The sequence below is a fragment of the Buteo buteo genome, chromosome 12 (genome assembly GCF_964188355.1).
Source record: "Buteo buteo chromosome 12, bButBut1.hap1.1, whole genome shotgun sequence".
NCBI lineage: Eukaryota > Metazoa > Chordata > Aves > Accipitriformes > Accipitridae > Buteo > Buteo buteo.
Window position 1 is genome coordinate 26,527,386 of NC_134182.1, and position 21,854 is coordinate 26,549,239.

The 21,854-nt window shown below is 44.2% G+C and overlaps 1 protein-coding gene across 1 annotated transcript in view; it reads left to right on the plus strand.

Moving 5' to 3' along the window:
- The first annotated feature begins 1,510 nt into the window (after positions 1-1,510).
- Positions 1,511-21,854, plus strand: part of LOC142037696 (protein ELYS-like) — a 43,796-nt gene continuing 23,452 nt past the window's right edge. The window contains exons 1-12 of the mRNA XM_075042177.1: positions 1,511-2,661; positions 2,808-2,960; positions 9,392-9,518; positions 10,795-11,048; positions 11,973-12,153; positions 12,922-13,129; positions 14,463-14,579; positions 15,529-15,613; positions 17,566-17,716; positions 20,253-20,385; positions 20,473-20,654; positions 21,132-21,193. Coding sequence (XP_074898278.1) covers positions 9,398-9,518; positions 10,795-11,048; positions 11,973-12,153; positions 12,922-13,129; positions 14,463-14,579; positions 15,529-15,613; positions 17,566-17,716; positions 20,253-20,385; positions 20,473-20,654; positions 21,132-21,193 — 1,494 coding nt within the window. The 5' untranslated portion in view covers positions 1,511-2,661; positions 2,808-2,960; positions 9,392-9,397. The remainder of the gene's footprint in view (positions 2,662-2,807; positions 2,961-9,391; positions 9,519-10,794; positions 11,049-11,972; positions 12,154-12,921; positions 13,130-14,462; positions 14,580-15,528; positions 15,614-17,565; positions 17,717-20,252; positions 20,386-20,472; positions 20,655-21,131; positions 21,194-21,854) is intronic.

Here is a 21,854-nt window from a genome sequence, read left to right on the forward strand (position 1 = left end):
GTGGCTGGCGCAAAATAGATATCTCTGTCTACGTTAGAGATACAACCTCCGTTTCTTCTGAAAGAGTTTTCTGCATATCTGTAAAAATTTATTGACATATAGGTAAATGTAGCTATAAAACTCAGAGGCACCTGTTTTATATAAACCCCGTGTTCTTTACCTACCTAAAACTAGGCTGCATTATGAAACAAGTCCTTTTTGCCCTGACTTCTGAGACTATCGTTTGTGCCGTGCACCAGAGGTTGCATTCCTAAATGAGATGAAACTCCCCTAGGTTCTTCCTTGTCTCAGGTGAATTAACTGTATGCTCCAGCATCTTGGAAGAGGTATTTTTTTTAAAGGAAGTGCAATTAAATGAAAGGTGGAAGAATACGAACAGAAAATGTGCACATGTGAAAAGGTTGACTGTAAATGCTGATACTCTCAAAACAGCTTACCTGGGTTTCTTCAAATGCTAGCTTGCGTAATTCATCGGAGATGTTTTGAACAAACTGAAGGACAGATTCTTCAATTGCTACTTGAACAAAGACCATCAAAGTGGTTTTGCGCCCTTTTTTTTTGCGTTGGTGCTAGCATTAAGGCAGAGTTAGCAGGATTCGAGCGCCTTCAGTATTAATTTTTGCAAAACCCACCTCTATCTTCTCATCTTTCTTTCTGTCTCATTTCTCTTCTGGCACAAGTGTTAGAAAGAGTTAATTTATGGCCAGATTGCTAAGACACCTGGGTTCTCCTTTTATATTTGGGGACTTAATGGTCTATCTTTCCACGTTAATCCCTGTCTGGTTTTTGGTAGCGTTTAAAACTATTTTAAAAACCCTCCTTCAAAATCTAATGTCAGTTAATACTTTTCATATGCTTAGAGATTGCGGCCGTTGAGTCCAGCAGACATCTGTTACGAAGAAACTTTGTCAACCTTACGATATGCTGAAAGGTACGCTTTCATAAGTTTTCCCTTTCTGGTCTTGGTGCACATTGCGGTCAGGTGCTGGGCAAAATGACAGAAGATACCAGTTCAACGGGACTGACAGCTCAGAAGGAAGAAAGGGTGAATCTGTCCATAGGCAGGGGCGGCACATGAAGAGCTTATTCTTTACCCTTATTAACGAACGGCATGTGTTTTTACAGGTAAGTTGTACGACAGAGGTAACTGTATTTCCTGAGGATTCCAGGTCTCCCTCATATGTGTGACTTAATTGAGCTTCTTTCCTGCCCTTTCTCTCCCAGTAACACAGCACCTCTAAAACTAAGCTGTAGTTTGGGGTCCCACAGCCCAACCGTGGTTGAAACGTAGAACATAGAAGTGATGCCTGCTGCCAGGCATTTGTCGTCTCTGCTTCCCAATCCCAGATCCCAGCGATAGTGCCACACAGAGCTATTCTATTCCTTCCTGCCCAGGAGCAGCTTGCTTTCCCGGCCACTTTCCCAGTCCGTCAGCTCCTTCTGGAGGAGAAGGTTCCCTCTCTGCTCCCCTTTGCTCTCCTCCTGCGCTTCCTGGGCCTCAGGACTGAAAACCGCTCTCTTTGCAGTCCTTTCAGGCAGGCTTTTGCTGGACTCCAGCACTAATGCCTTCTTATTCCCTCTCCCATAAAAAGAGGTCAGGCACTTACACCCCAGTCCGTTATCCCAAAGCGGGTGATGGCTCGGTGACCTTGTAGCCGCAGCAGCCTGGCTGTTCGCAGGTGTCAGGAGCAGAAGATTTAATGTCTCCAGCAGCAGTTGAGTCCTGCAGAGAGCTGAACTGCTTTCATGTGCCGATATGAACGCAGACCAACAAACTCCCCACGCCTGAGCCAGCTCCGTGCAGGGGCAGCTGGAGTTGTCCTTTGCCTGCCTACCTGCCGTACCCACACTTACAGTGGGTGAGGTGTGGTTTTGAAGTACCCCATCCCATATTGCCCTGCATACTAGAGGCAGAGCGGCTATGGCTCCATTGCTGCAAGTTAGGGTTAGCTGGAGAAGAGAAGGGTTTTCGTGGGCTGGCAGGGGCAAAACCAAACCGGGCTGTGATTGCTGGTAGCGGTACAGGAGAGGGCATCAGATGTTTCCACCCAAGGAGCAAAGTGGCTGTGAGACTTTTTCGCTTGTGAAGTTCCAGAGCTACATGGGATATTTCCGAACAGGGAAAAGAACAAAACAAAACCAAACCAAAAGTCACGTTTGATTGGAAACGTTGTCGTTTGCTGGGATTGTCTGGGTAACAGCTTCTTTTTTGTCTTTTATGTATTTTCATATTTAAAAGGACAAAACGGGTCAGGAACAAAGCAGTGGTAAATGCCAGTCCCAGTGGGAAGCTTCTAAGAGAACCAACCGCAGGCTGCAAATAACAAACTGTTGTGCAGACTGGCTGGGCTCGGGAGCACAGGGCGACCAATAGCCGATGGAACACGTACGTATTTCAGCATAAATACAGCTATGAATAGCAAGCAGATTTTGACTTCCCAGAACATTCTCAGGAGGCATTTTTGGTAATCTGTAACACCGAAGAAGTACGGTGGGAATGGAGCTGAGGAGGATTCGCGGGGGTTGGCTCCTGTGCACGCTCTGGGCACCGTGTTTTGTTGATCACCTTCTGGTTAGACGAGGACAAGGAAGATGGCAGCTTTCATTTCCAGTTCAGGATGCTGACAGCAGCAACAAACGTCTCGGCTGTTCCGCAGCGAGGTGGGTTTGTGTCCCCACGTGCCGTACGGTCCCCAGGAGGTTTGGGTTGGAAGGGCTTGCTCTGCAAGAGGCCAGACCGCCTCCCACTGCATGGCTTCCTCGCTGCTGGTCCTCGTCTCTCACGGGGCTTGATATTTTACACGTAGGTACCCTGGTTAAAGCTGTCTTGCTGTTCACAAGAGGTGTGGTTTTTGCTGGCTGAGAACAAGTGGCAGATCTGGAGCACGCAGGCGACGTGGGAGTCCTGGCTGGAGGAAGCCCAGAAGGAGTGGGAGCACCAGCACACTGCAGTGGCTCAGGCGAGTTTCCCAGTAATGGGCATCGCGGGCAGATACCTTAACCTCTGCTCTTCTGCTTCTGATGTTTTCCCCTTCTTGTCATCTTTAAGACTCGTTGCTCACACACTTCTGTGCCAACAGTGCCCCGATGAGACCCTCCAGGGGCTTTTCAGCCTGGGTAAACTGGCAATAACGTAGCCCTGGGTTACGGGTCCACAACATAATAGCAAATCTCTCATGAGCTCAGATAACAGCATATTCTGTCTACTTCTAAGTACCTTACGGTTTCTTGGTTTCATTTTGTAGTTGTGAGAAATCATGACTGAAATAAAAGGTGCCAGTGAATGTACCGAGCCGTGTCAAAGCAGCTCAGGCTTGGGTCACTTCAAAGTCCTTGACAGGGAGAACCAGAGGTTTTCCCTTTAAAACCAGTCATGAGATGAACACCCTAGAACTTGGGGCAGATGTGTTCTTTGCACTTTCTGAAAAAAACCCAAAAAACAAACCAAACCCCCCCCAAACAAACCCCCAAAACCCAACACCCCCCCCCCCCCTTTTAGTTTTGGGCATGTTTCTGAAAGCAACCAATGTTCACATGACTTATTTAGCCAGCCAGAAGCATTTCAGTAGGAGGCTGTGGCGGTGCGTGAGAGCCAAGGAGTGCATGACGGGCTGCTCTGGGAAAGAAGGGGCCTGATGGTGACTTGATGAATAAGTCGTTCAAGGCACACCTTCACTGAAAGGCCATACGCTGCTCCCCTCCCAGCTGCTTCTCACGAACCATTTTATTGCTTCAACATGGGTAACTGCCAAACAGAGGAGCTGGGAAATCGGCTCTCTGCATAGAGCGGCGATCGATTGCGGGAAGAGGGCTGGGTTTAATGGGGAGAGCAGAGCTTTACAGGAATCCCGCGCGTTTTGTGGGGGTCTCTTGATTTTTGCATGAAGCCTGCATCACGCAGCAAAGTTGCTGACTTAAACAAAAGTGCTTGATTTCTTCCTGACTCGAGGTCTGGAGCTTCTGCCAATAGAAGGAAGCGTGGAGTCAGTCTTTCAGCTCTAGTAATTGCTTGCTGATGGTGTTTGGTAAAACTAGGGGACATTCAGGGGCTGAATTCTGTCGGGAATGCTGAACCCCGTGTAGGGTGTACGGCTAAACGTGGTAGTTCAAGTGCCGCCTTAGGCCCATCGGTCTGGATGATGGCATCAGTCTTGGCTGGCAGCTGTCACAGGTGTTTGGGCACACAGGACAGGACCCTGTTCTGCTGAGGACAGCTCCTCATCCACTTACTGCATCGGCTCGTTTTCCTGCATTGATTTGCCCGGGGTGTGCTTTTTTAAGACGGTGAAATGAACTTAATCGGGCTTCTATTAGTTTTGAGTCTTCTCCCCAGCAAGCTGTTGGATACAGTTTTAGAGAAGTAATGGTGACAAGCCTTTGCTGGTGTGGTATTTTTTCACCTGTGTGGTGGAGAGAATACTTAAATTGGTAGGAGAGAGTCACCAAAAGCCTGGGCCTGTTGCACGTGTTGCCAATGTTTTTGCGGTTCAGCTTGTCAGGTTGCTGTTTGTCCAAGTACGTTTCAGAGCTGGATACTCAGAAGCCGTCTGGACGTGGTGCTGGGCAGGCTGCTCTAGGTGAGCCTGCTTGAGCAGGGGCTTGGACCAGATGACCTCCAGTGATTCTGGAAGGCCGCCTGCTTCCAGAAGAGAACTTCTGGAAGTTCTCTTCCTTGTGATTCTGTGATTCTAGAATTTGTGCTGGGAGGGGCAGGCACCGGGGCGATGGCACACCGGTGTGGTATGCTGGAAATGTCAGCTGCTGTCTCCCTCTCTTAGGAAGGCTGCGCGTGTGTTCTGTACTGAGACACTTAGCACCTATGTCTGTCTGTCCAGGTACGCCAAGCAATGTAAAAAGAGCGTAAGTTCAGAAGGGACTTTAGGAACTTTTGCTCGCTTAGCCACGTTAGACAGGGGCTGCGACTCTTGAATGAAAGTATGGTCGTGTTAGAGAATAACCATAGGAGGTGGCTGGGTAAACTGGCTCCAGTGTCAAATTCTGAGCTGTGTTGGTTTTGTTTGTGTTTTCCTTTGAAGGGAAGTCAAATCTATGGTCTTAGCTGTTGGGGGTTGTTGGGCTAGAGAGCTGAAATTCTTCCTTCTCCTTGCCTTCTGCTGTAGGTTTGGGCTTGTGGAGCATCCGCACAAACTCTGCAAGAGAATCTGTAGGCTGCGCTTGAGTGAAATAAGCCTGGCTGTGGAGTTCCGATACAGACCGTCTCTGTTATGCTAGTGGCTTTTTAGACTAGAACTTAGGCTTTGGATGAAATGTAGGGTGGTTGCCTAAAGCATCGGGGTGGGGGGGTGTTTCTGCCTAAGTGGGAAAGAAATGACCCGGTGGTACTCACAAAGTCACCTGCTAACTCACTCACTAAATCCTCTTTCGGCTGGAGTAAAATATGGCAAAGCGCAAATTCACTGAACCCGACTACTAAGGTGCAGAAAGTGTCTTTTCCATCCACTGCTCCTCCAGCGCTTGTGAGCTGCCTCCTGCTTTTCTGGGGAAAATGTCATTGAACCAGTCGTTAATAATAATTCAAAAAATTCTGTCATTGTCATCTTTAGCTGTTATTCAACAAAGTGGATGCTGGTTTCTCAAAAGGACTTAGTTTTTCTTCCATTTCTTCTTCTTTGGCTTCTTCCCACTCTGTGTCCTGTTTCCTTGGAAAATGTGACCTGAATCGTGTCGCACGCTGTTGTCCGTTCTCTGATCACCAGGTAGCACTTCCCTGAAATCGCTTTAGCTTCCACATCTGGCTGAATGAAAGAATGATGCCTGTCAGCTGCAGCCTTTCTCAGTGAGACAGTGAGTCTCTACGCGCACGAGGGAGTTAAAAGTTGACTGACTGTGTCTCGGGTGGTGTCCTTTCTAAAAGGAAAGGGTTCTGCAGCTCTCCTTGCAAATTGTGTGTGTAGTTTCACACGTGTATGAGCTAGCGTAACGGCTTACTGCCACAAAATGGAGACGGACGAATTCCCTCTCCTTCTTCCCAACGCACTGTCCTGCCTCCTTCCTTGTGCCAACTTTCATGCTTGCTAGTTCTCTCTGCCAGCCAGTTTAACTCTCTAAGCTGGTGGAAAACTATCTACTTTTCTGGGTTCGTTTCCCATCTTCTTAGGCAGTTAACCTGGCTCGTAAAGTGCTCTAAAAAGTGCTCAAGTCAGTGCAAGGTAAGCCGCAGGAATACAGCAGTAGAACAAAGGAGCAGATGGAGAGATGGGAGGCGGCAGCAAGGCCTCTCTTCCGGCGGCAGTGAAGGCAACGTGTTTTGTGAAACCGTATCTTCAGCTGCGACTGAGCGTATTTTTAGCTTTTTCTTCAGTAAGCCTGTAACATTGTTGGCCTTTGATTTTCCTGGACTACCGTCAGTCAGAACTGACATCGCAGAACTCTGACTTGGCTGTATGTGATTCCACTTGAACATGTAATTTCTCTTTTTTTTTTTTTTTTTTCCCCCTGGGGATTTTTAATCCAGAAATCTGTCATCAGTCTATGACTTGTGGCATGTTCCTTTCTTTGGAAACAGTTCATGGTGTTTAGAGGTCATAAGTAGCAAGGGTGAAGAAGAACGGTAATTTTGGCAACTTGTGCACAGACCACTTTGGTGTAGCATACAGCGGGGAGGTTGGATTCTGGCTTCCTCCTGAACATGGAGTAGGCCTGTGGCGTTTTACACTGATCTGTTTTCTACCAGACAGAAGGAGGAACGTGACTGTAGTTGTTGTTTTCAAAGAGAGCAGAAATGCAGTTAGTGTTGGATATCTCTCTTAAAGGAGAGGCTTCACGCCTTTAACCTAGTTCTATCTAACTATTTTCCCACTGTGTGGATTTGCCAGTAATCCTTGGTTCAACTTAGCAGAATGATGCAAGTAAAACGTCCTGATAGCCAGGTCACTGTATATACAGTTCAGGCTTTATTGTGGAGTTTATTTTCCTAGTTCCATATTACCAAGCCAGATGTCTAGGAACAAAATGTTTCAAACGGCCATTGGCGTACTGGCAGAAACCTGGGCATGCCTGATGGTCTAGCGTTTTCACGTGCTTTTCTATGCAGTTAATAACTGCAGCGGAATTAAATTTAAAGTTCCATGAATGGTCCGGGCGTGGGAGTGTTACGTACTTGATGGTTCTTAGCGGTGGTATGGGCCTGATAAGCACATTTGTTGTGTACTGTAGGCAGGAGTACACTGTGTCAAGGTGTGAGCTTTCCACCAGAGAAGAATTCTTTCTGATTTGGTGGGGAGTTTGGGGTGGCGAGTGGTTTGTTTTTACGCTCAACTCTCCCCAGTAGAGTATCTTAAAATTTGATGTGCAATTTGGCCACGCCAAGTTCTGTGCTCTTGGCCTGTCCAGGTAGGCAGTGGCAAAGGCAGGGTGACGCAGGGTGACTCTTGTTCTTCCTCTTCTGAAATTTCTTCCCGTGATAATCTTCTCTGGTCATTCCTCCTTTCTTATTCAGCATCACGGTATTGCTGAAGGCACCTGTCAAAACAGCTGGATGTTGAAGGCCTTTGAGAGATGCTATTCACCAACCCAATAGATCTGTATTTGTATTTGGTATTATGGGTTACTCATAAAACATATGGATTAAATCATGACAATTAAACTGAGCCGGAAGGCTGGTCAAACTGTGGGGCTTTTTACTCTCTGGAGCCCCTGGATGCAGTGCAAAAGTTCATCCCGCTGTCCCTGTGAAAGGATGACAAGTACCAAAAAGCAAACGCGAGAAAACTACTGCAAATGAGTTGTCCCACTTGGAACTTGACCTGTGCTAGTTGTGAATGCTGGCAGGGCGGTCAGGCTGGCCGGCTGCAGCAGCGTCCTGCAATACTGGCTTTGCCATCGGCAGCCTTTTTTTCCGAAGGTTGACTTGCGCTTAGTGCGGGACCCTGGCTTACACTGCCTGTGTTTCACGCGCTCGTTGTTTTCATGCTGGCAGAAGATACTGGAACATGTTCTCAGGTAGAGTGCTTGTGACCTGAAATATAGTAGATTCCAATGCCCAGGCTTTAGAGCATAACCTTTCTCCACAGAAGTACAATCTGTGTAAATGGTATTATTTATAAGCGTTTCCCTTTAATAACTTTGTGTTGCTCCCAGAGTCTGGTCTTCAGAACTAGCTGTAACCTCCTATGCCGTAAGGAAAATAGGTTATTAGTGCACGCTGGAAGAAGCAACCATAAAACTTTGCTTGCGGGAGAACATGTGTGCTACAGTTAATGCAATGGGCTTTGTGTGCCCATTGAAGTGACTGGCTGTACTGGTTTGTGGCATAGGGTAAGGGTTCTGTTTGATGCCCGAGTTGGTCAGCATGTGTAACGCCCAGGAATAGCGAGCTACGTAGAACATCTTCCTTCTGAGACTCCATGGAGAAAGCAGTGCTATTTGAAGAGATGCTTGAACCTGTCTTGTCTTCCGGAGGCTTTTTCAATAACCCATAGAACTTGTAAAACGTAGTGAGCTAAAGTAGTTTGTATTTCCACGTGTGTGGAATATCTCTTATTTAGCCTCCTATTCAATCTTGTAAGTCACCTGAGCTTTTAAGTTCCTGCCCCCCCCCCCCCCCAAAAAAAATCTATCTTGACATAGTGAAACGTGAACTGTCTGTGGAGCACCAACAGAGGTGTGGAAACTGAAAGGCCTCAAAGTTTTTGTACAATAGTGCAGAGATGTGATAAGGACTGGCAATAGGAAAGAAAGGACTGGAATAAGGAATATGGGGATTTAAGTGTAGAAAAGAATCCGTGTTTTAAGGTGCTGTGTTATGTTCAGGTGACAAGTGTATGGAAAACTACTTTCCAACTGATGAGCTATGAAAGTCTGTATCGCTTGTCATGCGGAAACATCAACGGTACATTTTCTGGAAGAGTTTGAGAGTGAAGGTAGTTAAGAACTTAGTATTCCTTAAAGTTCAAAATAAACACACAAGAAGTGAACAAGACACAAACGATGCCTGAAATCTACTAGAAGACAATTGGCAATAAATAATGAGGTACAAAATCAAGAGCAAGGACTAATGGAAACTCATACCTCTTACTGCAGTGCTAATTGAAATATGCTTTTTCTCGGATTGCATCTTACTACAGACTCACATATCTGAGTAGGCTTGAACTCAGTGTATTGGTTTTTTTCCTGTTATTGACCTTACCAATACCCCTGTGTCGCTTTTTGTTGGTGATCTCATAGGCATTAGAAAAGTAAAAGGATTCTCCTTTTGCTCTGCTGTGAGATCAAAAACTGTCCCGAGTGCCATTTTTTGAAGGAAAAGAGCTACAGGAGCTGTCTAGGAGATTACTTGCGGCATACTGATGAAACTTCTGTCAATCTCAAAAAGCAAATCTCAGTTATGGCTGACATGAGTCTGTTTTTGCATTTTTTTCTTTATTTACAGTGAAGAATGCGAGACCTATCAGCTCAGGTAACGAGCAGTCTGCTGCAGTTTCCAGAGGTGACTACTGAGGCACTTGGGGAAGATGAGAAACCCCTAGGTTCTGTGCTGAGCGGGAAGTTTTCTGGAGGTGAGCGTTCTCCTTTAAATTTGGTCTCGGTCTGAAGTTCTTATTGCCTGGAGGTTACCTGAAGCACAGGGTCACAGTATCGACTGTGTCAGGCTGGTGCTGTTGTTAAGATGCATCAGGTTTCGAGAGAACAGGAAGGAAGTTTTAACTATTAAAAATGCTAATATTAAAACCTTAAAACTGGTATAGTTAAACTTTGAAATTACAGCAACCTTCACCAGTCTTGTGCTATTAAAATAATTTAGTTAAGCATGCTGAGTCAGCGGGCCTTCCTCAATGTTGTGGTCACTCAACTTTTAATTAAATAAAAGGCAGTTTTCAAAAAAGTGATAGTGTTGTTTTGGGCCCTATTTATTTGTACCAGCTCAAACTCTATGACCATCATAACACCACATGCGGAACTAGTTCTTCTACAACGTTACAGAGACACCCCCCTCCCGCCCCGCCCCCCCCCCCCCCCCCCCCGCTTTTTCTTTTCCTAGTCTGAATACAAACAGCAAAGGAAGAGGATAACACTGTTAAGCGCTGCAGCCATATTTCCAACGTATTTAACAGGGTGCAGATGAGTACCCAGGGAGAGTTGCTGAAAGTGGCTAAGCAGATTAGGTAGTTGACTTTCTAGGTGATCCCCAAGTAGAGCTAGCTGGGTGCCTACCTGGTTGTCTAGGCTCTGTTAGACCAGGTGGAATCCATCTACCTGACTGAAAGTGCAGTAATTGAGTTAATACTTCCTCCGAGTTTGTTCAGTGAAACAAAATGTGTTAAATTCTTTCTGTCGTCAGCCCGTGTAAAAGATCAGATGTACTCATGCAGTGCCCATTTGACGATAAGTTCTTACTGCCGTCCAAATCCCTGCCCCAAGTAGGCGTGTGTCAAGTAAAATTAATAAACTAGAAATGAATTGGTTTAGATTTGTTATCTTTGAAGTGTGCTTTAAGACTCGTATTCCCGTATGTATTTAGACGATTTCTAGCCAAAACAAGCTGAATATGGGATGAAGTCTCTAGATCAATATGTTGTCATCTTCATCCCAAGCAGTCCAAATCCTTCAGTGCAGGAATGACAAGTAGAAATGCAAAATAATAAGGTTGTTAATATTAAGAGGTAGTGCTGGAGGATCTCCATGGGTGATTTTGAATAATTGACCACAACTAGGGAAGTCGGTCTTCCCTTTTGGGTACTTTTAGTGAAGGAAAGGGGCAGTGGCTGTGATTTTTCAGTTGTTTTCAGTCTTGTATTGGAAATTTGCTTTAGTCAGCTTTCTTTTCTCTTACAGGGAGAAATGGCTTGGCATGGTTGGCATGTGGTCCTCAACTGGAGGTAGTGAGCTCTGTGACGGGAGAGCGGCACTCTGCTTACCGTTTCCGTGGAGTAAAGAAACAGCCTCCCACCATTCGTGTGGTAAAGGATTTTTCCTGGCAGAAGAGAACGGGACTGCTGGTTGGGTTGGAAGAAGCAGAGGGAAGTGTTCTCTGTCTGTACGACCTTGGAATATCGAGAGTGGTTAAAGCAGTTGTTCTCCCAGGAAGGGTACGTACACTTTAATTGGAGGAACGAAGCTTTTGCGTTGTCAGGTGCTGCGTAATCCTGTTTCAGGAGAAGCTTTGGAGCGTCTCTTTGTAGGCGGTATTTTTTCTATCTTGCATTAGTGCAGACTGTCACTTCAGAGTATCCAGTCAAGAGAGCCTTGGTGCAAACTCTTGGGCTTAACGGTACCGTTATCTTTTGAGCTTACTGATTGTAAAACAAGTTTTCTGGGTTTATGGTAGAGCACATAGTTACCTAATTCTCCACTGCCACAAAAAGACATTGAGAACTATCTTTTATTGGCCAGAGTGAAAAAGGAAAAAAACCGCCGCTGTTCCCAGTGTCTGTAACATACATTTCCGAAATGCTTGATTTCTATATATGTTAGAAATACTGTCTTTAAAATATCTGAAACTTCCATAGTTGTGCTGTAAATGACTTAGACACATTCCCCTGAATCTCAGACTAGCAAGCGGGTGGCTTTAGAGCAGAACAGATTTTTATGTTGACTTAGGATAGGAAAGAAGAGCCGATAGGGAGTTACCTGACGGACTGTTGAAAGATTGACTTTCAACCTGCAGTCCTTGAATCGCTGCTTATTGAATATTGTGTTTGTGTAGATGGGAGAGGCTGGTGGAATGTTACTCATTTTTTTCTGTCTTCTGTAACCCAGGAAGTCCAATGATGTAATGTCCCCTAGTCTCATTATCTTAATGTAAACAAGAATCAGTGCAAGTTAATAGAACATCAAGATTGACTATATTGTTTTTTTCTTGGAAACAACTGGAAACAATGCTTTGCTTTTAAGTCTTATGGTCCTCTGCATTTACTTTCTTGTTTCTGACGTGCTAATTCTGGCTTCACTTTTGAATGATTTCTGTTCAGCTTGTCAAACAGCTTAAATGCTAACTTGCAGTTTTCCTGTAGGTAACTGCTATAGAACCCATAACTAATCACGGAGGAGCCAGCGTGAGCACTCAGCACCTACATCAGAGTCTGCGATGGCTCTTTGGAGTGGCAGCAGTGGCTACAGATGTTGGTCATCTACTTCTGGTGGACCTTTGTTTGGATGATTTCTCTTGCAGTCAGAATGAAATACAAGCATCGGGTAAGCCTGCAGTTTTTAAACTTGAATTTGAGAGTAGGAAAACTTGTGTATAAACAATATGCATCCCACTTGGAAGACACTAGTGTGCAGGCATTTCTGACTGCTGGTTACAGATGGCAGTTTGCCTTGGTATAGTCCCGACCTGATTAAAAATGGGAGTGGCTTAATACTCCTTCTAATGTTATAAATGCCCCCCTGCCACCAAGATCCGTACGTCACTATGATGCTTGCCAGTGAGGTGTAGGAATTTTACCACGTGAGTCAGTGCAGCTGCCTGAGAGGAAGTTGTGTCAGAGGCGCCCTATTTCTTGGGAATGTTCTTCTGCTTCTGTGGGTTGACTTGGGGCAAATTTTAGGCTTGCTTGTTAAAATGAATCCGACTTGTCAAAAATCGTGCATTTGGATGACTGAAATCTCTAATTTGCATATTCGGATTGCATACGCTGTTTTGGCTATTACAAGAGTGGCTTCAGGAGTTGGTGTCGCTTCAGACAGCTTCATCGTGAGGCCCAAACGTGTGATTTATAGAGCCCAGGAAGAATTTGTCTACGAAGGTTACGCTCTTACTTGGTTTTAAAATACGAGTGAGAATACCTGTCTGATCAGAGAGTTCTTCTGTTCTTTGGAAACATACAAAAGAAAGCGTTGCATAAATGGGTATTTTGCCCGGGACGGTAGAATTGGATGAGACGTGTTGTCACGTCAGTGTTCAAAATGCAGCCTAAATGGCCTGACACATTAACTCATGGCGTGGTTTTGTGTGTGTAGGTCTAGAAGTTGTCACTAGAATTCCTGCTGAAGTTCCACAAAGAAGAGAAGCTGTGACCAGAGAAGGGAGACATCTCTGCTTTCAACTACAAAATCCTTCAGGAACAGCAATATCAACCCTGTACTACATAAGCAGAAGCAATCAGCTTGTTGTGGGTTTTTCAGATGGCTGCCTGTCACTGTGGAATATGAAAACTTTGAAGAGGGAGTAAGTAGGCCTTTACACCTGGCCATGCCCGGAGGTGCAGGGGTCTCAATTGTTTGCTTACGGAAGCATGTTCATGAAAGAGAACATTTTAGGGAGTGAAATTTTGGGTATAATCTTGGAATGTTTAGAAATCCTCTTCTGAAATAACTATTAAAAGTCATACATGGATTAAGTGGACCGCCTTCTCCCCAGTGGACTAGGATTGTTTTCCTTCTTGTGCCTGTGGCTCGAGGGATTGTGGAAAGCATGCTTCTTGGGGTTACGTCAAGCAGTTTAGGATGCGATGGAGCTCATTTTTCTAAGACGCTTTGTCCGATCAGTAGTGTTCAGTGAAGCCAGGAAACGTGTGTGTTTTGATGAACCAGATTTTAGGAATGATTTTTCAGAACCAGCTACTGCAATTAGGGCATACATTGAGAAGCTTACGTATGTTAATAATGTGGGTTTGGGGATAATATTCTTTAAAGCGTCCAGGATGAAACTAGTGAGACACGAAAAATCAATAGCTGATCCGTGCCTGAAAAGATATTCTTTCCTACATGTCAGCCTTGTCCAAAATAGGGGACTGACCCATTCCGAGGCAACGTTGCGTGTGAATGAAAATTTGCTTGGAACACTTGGAGATGAGGATAAGGGGCATGTAAATCTATAAGCAATAGAAAAATTAAGAGACGATTTTATATCTGCCAAAGGGCAATCACACGTGAAATATGTGACCAAATTCAGATAGGGATTGGCTTAAGCAAACCTGCAGTGACTCACCAGAAACTGTTGGATGCATAAATAGACAGTGGAGGACTAACTGGGTGGCAAGAATAGATTGTGAAGGTACACGTAAGGTTCAGAAGTCTGGAGGAAAAATGCTTTACATAGCATCCGAGTAAAGAAATGAGAAAGTACTTGTGTTTGGCCCTGTCTTAAATTTGTTCAGAAGATAGGCTGCATTTTAAGTTCAATATTGAAGTCGGCTGGAACAGGAGGAACAATCTTTTGCCTGGCAGCTGAAGTAATCGTTTATGTTCTTCCTCCCTAGGCAGAGGAGGATATAAACCCAGGTTATTGCATTTGATGGACAGTAATTTCCTCAGCTCTTGACTGCTGCATAAAAAGTAGTCGCTTCCCTGACTCACTTGTCTGAGATGGAAGTGTGACCTTCTGTACTTTGGGGATAAGCATGGAAGGATAAGCTTTTTTCTCAGAAGATGCTTCTACCCTTCTACAAACAGTTAGGGCTCATCGTAGGCTCACAGGTTTTTATTCTTCTCTCTTTCCCCCTTTTCCTTTTTTTTTTTCACTTTTTTTTTTTTTTTTTTTTTTTCCCCCAACCACGTAGGCACCACTCTCAGCTTGAAGGAGGAAGGATTCCTGTCTATGCTGTTACTTTTCAGGAGCCTGAGAATGATCCTCGCAATTGTTGCTACTTGTGGGCTGTTCAGTCTACACAAGAAAGGTGAATAAAAAGTTACTATAAGCCACTGAATGCATTTAAATTTTTTTGTATCTTTGTTCACATACCGTTGATACATGTATATTTGTTTTGTTTATGTAGCCGTGCAGGAGATTCTCTCAGGTGTGGAAGGTGTTAAGCTTATACTGCAATTTTTACAGGATTTAACAGATGTGAAGAGGGACCTACTAGTGCCTACCTTCTGAAAGAAGGCAAAGCAACAGTGGCTGTATCTTTGTGCTTGCATTCTTAAATGATTTCCTTTGTTTCTTGAGGACTGCTTCACGATTTGTTTGGTACTCGCACCATGGTATGAAAATACCATTCAAAGTAGTTGGGGCTGCAGACCTGGAGCGCTAAACATGCCAATATGACAGCCAGCTGCCCCTAAAGGAGGGAGGTGACAGTATTGCGGATTACCTTGTGCCAACTTGCACGGTCTTTGGAGCCTTTGTGAGCCAGGCCAGCTCACCTGGCAGAGACCGATCACTGTTGAGCAGCAAAGTCAATGGTTTCCTGCTGGGCTAATGACCCGAATCAGTATGTGGAAGGGTGCAGCGTGTGTATGCAAGAGAGGGGCTGGAACTTTGGTGGGAAGGGAAGGGAAGGGAAGGGGAGAAAGATCTCTCTCTTTCAGCATCAGCAAGCTATTTAATCAGCTCAGCCGTTCACAGAGTGGCAGTCTTTTTAAGTTTGACTTTAAAGCAACAATTTGTAGTCCGTACAACATATTAAAGCTTTCAAATTGCATGGTTAGCATTTGCCCCTGAAGCTGTTAGTGTCCAAATGTCCTCCTTTGTGTTGTAGCGGCTGCACGTGACCAGTTATCTGATGGTTTGGGAAGTGGTGTTTTTCTTTTCAGCAAGAAAACATCAGTCTAGATCTAATAAAATGATAACAAGGCCTCTAAAGCAGCTTTGTAATCAAATGTCCTAATTTCTACCTTTTTCAGTGAAGGTGACGTCGTGAGTTTACATCTGTTGCAGTTAGCATTTGGTGACAGAAAACGCTTGGCCCCAGGACAAGTCATGTATGAGGTAAGGCGTGCACGTATGTGAAAAGATGAAAATAGTGATTTTGTCTATGTGAGTATCAGTGAAGTTGTCAGGGGTGATTTTTACCATCAAAATTCAGAGGTGACTGAAACCCCAATCTTTTGCTGAGTCTTCTTGGGCATGTTTTATGCTGCTGCATCTCTTGTAGTGCTCTAAGCACTTTGGCAGGTCGACAGGAGAAAGATGCTTTAATCGTTCTCCAGTTTCACTTTTGAACTTCTGCTTTGCTTTATCCTCTTTTAAAAGTTATTTGTAGCTACAGTCTTAGCAGTGGCAAAGACCTTGTACTGTGTGCTGCTTTGGAAGAAAACCCAGTCGTCGATATCCATTCCTCGCGTGGCTACTTTGTTCTGTCTCAACGCTTTAATGTTAAAATGGGGGACCTTTTACTATTTGGCAATGCTTTGCCTTGGTCATCTTCTTTTCCTGAAAAAGGTGTGACGAGTGTCAGATTTCACCTCAGAGGGTTGAAATGTTTCAGCAGCTTTGAAAAATGGGTCTGCTAAAATTTCCGGTTTTAAAAAAAAGCACACAAAGTGATTAAATAATGTGGTTTGCGTTTGTGACCTGAGAAAGCTGTGGTGTCGAAAGTGTAAGACTTTTAACCCTCTACAGACAGTGCAACCAGTAATACATTCACAGGTCTCACAAGGTAGTTGAAGAGAGAACAAAACAGCTGGACCTCTGGGGGGAAAAGTCAGGTTCTTCAGCTAGCTTCCAGATGAGCCACTTACACATGTAGCTTCATACCAAGACTTGCTAACACCTACTGCCAAAAAAACCCCCCAACAACTCCCACCCCCTGGAAACAAACCCAGAAGAAGCATTAGTACAGGATCTGTGTTCTACAGAGGACACTTGGAGTGTCGGAATACTTCCCTGTAGCCACAGATTGGTCAGTACTACATGACTGTCTGCCTGCGTGACTGGCTGAGTCAAGTTTCTTGTCCGTCTTCCGTGGCAGAAAATTTAAGAGTTGTTCCCAATTGCCAGGCCAAATTGGAGGAAAGGAGGAGGAATCTACTGTTGACCATTCTTCGTTGAAGAGAGTTCACAGAAGCTTGAAAGAAAGCTTGAAATCTAGTGCATCCGGCCATGGTCATGGAGCGCACCTTGACATTTGTCCTACATGATGCTTGCAGGTGGATAGAGTATGCAGCCCCCACGTCCACATCAGAGTCTGACGAGTGCATCTCATTTGAAAACTGTCTTCAGATTTTACGGGTCAATAAAGTCATTATTTAACATCTTCCACGCAGTGGAGTTCCTTAACTTAGATTTGCTTGCCCCAGTGGAGAATTTAAAATACGCTGTTTTGCTTCAGAAGTTGTCTTCGGCAGGAATTGTTTGATATCTTTTTTCCCTTCCCCTCAGCCCTAACTTTGGGGGGGACTGGCTCTTCACAGATGAATAAAAGTTGAAATTTCTAGCGGTTAAAGTTCGTCTCTAAGAGGTTGATGGAGTTGTAGTACTTTATCTGACGAAAGGGTCTTTTGGCATGGTGGACCTGTTCAGGACATCTTTTATTATAAACTGTGTTTGGTGATTATTCCTTCTGTAATAAAAATGGGATTCTTTGCTTAGGCTTCGTGCTAGTTTTTCAAAGAGATGGTTTAGATTTTCCTATCTACTCTGCACATGTCTGTTATTTCCAAAGTTACTTGATAAAGTAGAATGAACTGTGCATACTGCAGAGCAAATTTTAGCGAGGGAAATGCTAAATTCTGAAAATGTGCAAAGCCCGTTACTATTTGACACTTCATTCTCTTGCATGTCAGATGTAGTTTCTATTTGCCATCAGAAATAAGCTCAGGGGAAATATACGGTACAATATGCATATTATATTATACATATATACATTCTTTCACATTTAGCTATAATGTATGTTTTTATCTCAAAATGACCTTTTCTCTCTCCTTTTATTTTTTCCCCAGGGTCTGGAATACTGTGTCGAAAGATACAGCTTAGGTCTCACAGGTGGAGTCTTTCCCTTGAGCGGGCAGGCCAGCGATATTAAATTACTTAGCTGTCAGACTGTAGAAAAACTTCCCAAACGTGTCGACGGAGAGGATAGCGTTAATGCAGGTTTGTTCTAATGTCCCTGTTTGGTTATTCTAAAATAAGTAGTTTTGGAATCTAAGCAATGAATGCTGTTCTGTACCCCAGTCTGTGAGTCTTGAATACCTTTACAGACTAGCTTGTTGGGCTTATTTAAAAAGAAAAAATGGGTGCTTAAGTTATATGGGACTTCTTTAAAGGAAAAAATAAGTTGTATTTTATGCTTGCTGACATGCTATAGCGATGTATGGTGGGGTCACCTGCATGAAGCTTGACAGTCGTTCTATTCCTCCAGCTGTCGTCTTTGAACAGTAAGATGATGCTCCCCATTGCTTAGGAGTGTTACCTGAATTTTTCTTTCCCTGTTCCAACCTATGTCTGCATCTGCATCCAGCTGGTGGCCGGTCACAAGTGGTGTTCCCCAGGGCTCGGTATTGGGGCCAGTTCTGTTTAATATCTCTGTCAATGATCTGGACGAGGGGATTGAGTGCACCCTCAGTAAGTTTGCAGATGACACCAAGTTGGGTGGGAGTGTTGATCTGCTTGAGGGTCTACAGAGGCTCTGTGGAGGGATCTGGACAGGCTGGCTCAATGGGCCAAGGCCAACTGTATGAAGTTCATCAAGGCTAAATGCCAGGTCCTGCTCTTGGGTCACAAGAACCCCATGCAACACTACAGGCTTGGGAAAGAGTGGCTGGAAAGCTGCCTGGCTTTGGGCCCCTCGCTACAAGAAAGACATTGAGGTGCTGGAGCGCATCCAAAGAAGGGCAACAGAGCTGGGGAAGGGTCTGGAGAACAAGTCTTACGGGGGTGGCTGAGGGAACTGGGATTGTTTAGCCTGGAGAAAAGGAGGCTGAGGGGAGACCTTACCACTCCCCCCAAGTACCTGAAAGGAGGCTGTAGCGAGGTGTAGTGTTGGTCTCTTCTCCCAGGTAGCAAGTGATAGGACGAGAGGAAATGGCCTCAAGTTGCGCCTGGGGAGGTTCAGGTTGGATATTAGGAAAAATTTCTTCACTGACTGTGTTACAAAGCATTGGAACAGGCTGCCCGGGGTTGAGTCGCCATCCCTGGAGGTATTTAAAAGACAGGGAGATGTGGCGCTTAGGGACGTGGTTTGGTGGTGGACTTGGCAGTTGGCTTTAGGGTTGGGCTCAATGAACATAAAGGTCTTTTCCAACCTAAGCAACTCTACGATTCTATGATCTGCCTGTCCATTTCTTCCTCTCTAAATCTAATAGGTTCCTACACCTGCAAGTTCTTAAAGCAATAGCTTTCCTTGTCCATACACACAGTTAAAACTCTTACGATGTCTTTCATTATCTTGCAGTAATTAAATGTCCCTCTCTGGGTTTACAAATTCACTTATGTTCTGACCCTATTTTTGAGCCTGCTGCAGTGATAACTTCCATGGCCCTTTGTTTTGACTGCATTATTCACCTTCCCTCTCTTCTGACTGGCCTTTACTGATGTATGATGTTTACAAAGAAGACACTTGCATGATCTTTCTAGGCTACTTCTGTTTATCATCTTTGACTTAGTCCTGAAGCGGCAACTTGCATCTCTTTTGTGATGCCATCCTCTATCAACAGTGTGTCAAAATCGAACAAAAACACCTTTGGATTTTCTCCACTTGTGTCACGTTTCTGAGGAGAGTGCCTCCTAAAAGCTTGTTAAAAACAAACACACACCACCACTCCACCACACCCAAAAAAAAAAACCCAAACCAAAATAAGAACAACAAACCCCCTTTCTGTCTCCTTTTTATGAAGCATGAGGCATGGAGAAATACCTGTAATTTCTCTGATGGTTTCTAATTAGCTTTCATTCAGAATCTGTTCGAGTTAAGTTCTAGGCACACATGAGCTGCTGTTGGATGTGGGTTGAGGCTAGCAAAGAAGCTGTCTTCTGAATTATGAAAATAATTGGTATCTTCAAAGGCACTTGCAGCAGCTACAAAACGGAAGCGGCACAGATGTTCACAATGAAACATAGTAAAGTGTGTGAGGATCCCTAAACGTAATGATGAATTCAGCAGAGAACAGAGAAACCTTTTGCCAAACAAACTGTCGCCTTCTTCCTTACTCTACTAGGGTAAATGATATACCACATCCTTTGCTTACATCTGGAGAATGCGTTCTCCCCAGAGAAGACAAACCATTCCACTTATTGAGAGAACTGGAGTATAACATTGTGAATGTTTTATGTTAAAATCTTTGTTCCAATTTCCCGTTTGTTGGGTTTGGGTTTTTTGTATTTATTTTGTGTGATAATTGTGTTCGTTCATTCTGAATGTGCTGGAAAGGAGCTATTCTTAAAACCTGTAATTGAGTCCGATCTGGAAATTAGTAGTGCCTGCTGAGTGATACCAGAAGAAGGGGCAGTATGACTGAAACCTGTCACAGAGATGTTTGCTATTCCATAAATTTTTTGTTGTTGTTCTCAGTGAGTGTTGTGCTTTGTGAGTGATATAACAGAATTAAGCCAAAATAGGAAGTGGTGTTTTAAACATATCAGCTATAGCGTTATTTTCTACAAACAAGAAACAATGTCTTGTCTTTTACAGTAATATCGCCTGACACCAGTGTATCAATCTTCAGCTGGCAAGTGAATACATGTGGTCAGGGAAAACCATCTGCTTACTTGGGTGTATTTGACATTAATCGCTGGTATAGTGCTCAAATGCCAGATTCACTAAGGTATATTTTTATTAAGTTGTTTTCAATATCCCTACAAATCAATCATTTGGAAGTCGGTGTTTAGCTTATGCACTTGCTTGCTTTCAGGCCAGAAGAACTCCTTCATGATTGCCCCTATTTTGCGTTGTGGTCACTGGATACTGTAATAAGCATGACTTCTCCAAACCCCATTTTGGATATTCTGGTACACGAGCGGAGTCTAAGTCAGGGAGTTCCTCTTTCTTGTCCACCACCTGAGCAGTTTTTTCATCCAAGCTCCTACAATTTTGGTAGGTATTTCACTGCTTTTGATAGTGATAAGCTTAAAGTGAGGTCAAATGCCGTTTATTGGTTCTCCTGTTCATTGTTTGTCACTCAAACCCCATCCGAAACCAAAAAGCCCCAAACGCCCACAAGCCCAACCCTTGATTACGTTGTACTAACAAGGTGTTTAATACTGTGACACATATCTGACAGTCTGCTGAGTTTTGGGTTGTGGTGCTTTTGTAATGTAGCCTGTGAAGGGGTGATGGTCATCAAATGAAATGACGTTGAACTGAAGCTCAGAGCAGAGCACCTCGATAGCACTAGAGATAAAATTGCTACACGCAGTAATTCTTTTCAAAAAAATAAGTTTGGAAGTGATCTGATGAAGAAAATGGGTACTCAGTTACAGCTTTCCAGATACTGCTATTTACAAAACGTAAAGTGGTCATAAGCTAAGTGCGAGAGTATGGAAGGCTGTCAAACGTTCATTGTCTCTGCAGATGGTACGTGCTTGCTGAGCTCCGGAGTTGTTCGTATGACTTGCACCGGCTTCCAGAAGGAGGTGATCTTTTACTGTATCTTTATTGAGAATGGCAAGAGATGAACCTTTCCTATGTTTTCTATTGCACTGCTTTCAGGGTCGGAGACCATTTTATGCCCATCCTGCCCATCCACACGCATGATTGCAATGGTGTCCTGCCAGTTTTATGCAAATGGTAACATTTTAGGTCCACTCTTGGGACTGTAGAACTACCACTGTCTCCTGTTGAAGCACGCTGAGGGATTGAATGTCTAGAGCGGAATACAACGTTGCTGTAGGAGCAGGAACAAAACTGTTGTGGAAGTTGGGGAAAGCTGTTACTTCTGCATTACCCATCAGTGGAACTGCCTCCATAGTCTTGAGTTAGGGTTTTGATGCCTGATTAACTTGAAAAAGGAGGGCAGAATGGAGAAAATGAAATATTACTTAACTGTTTGAGAAGAAACGATTATTTTTTTTTTCTCCCGCACTTGGCCGAATTAAAACTTCCAAGCCACTGCACAGCTTGTGACAAATAATTTTGAATTAAATTTCAGTTCACTAAGTGTTTCCAACATAAATCAACTTCTGCACAAACAAGCACAGAAAGGGTCTTCCAAAACGTGATTTAAAGTTGTGTGCTAGCTTTAGCTTATATAGAATATATTTTGTGTCAGTGTTCAGGGTAAAAAAAGGTCTGTGT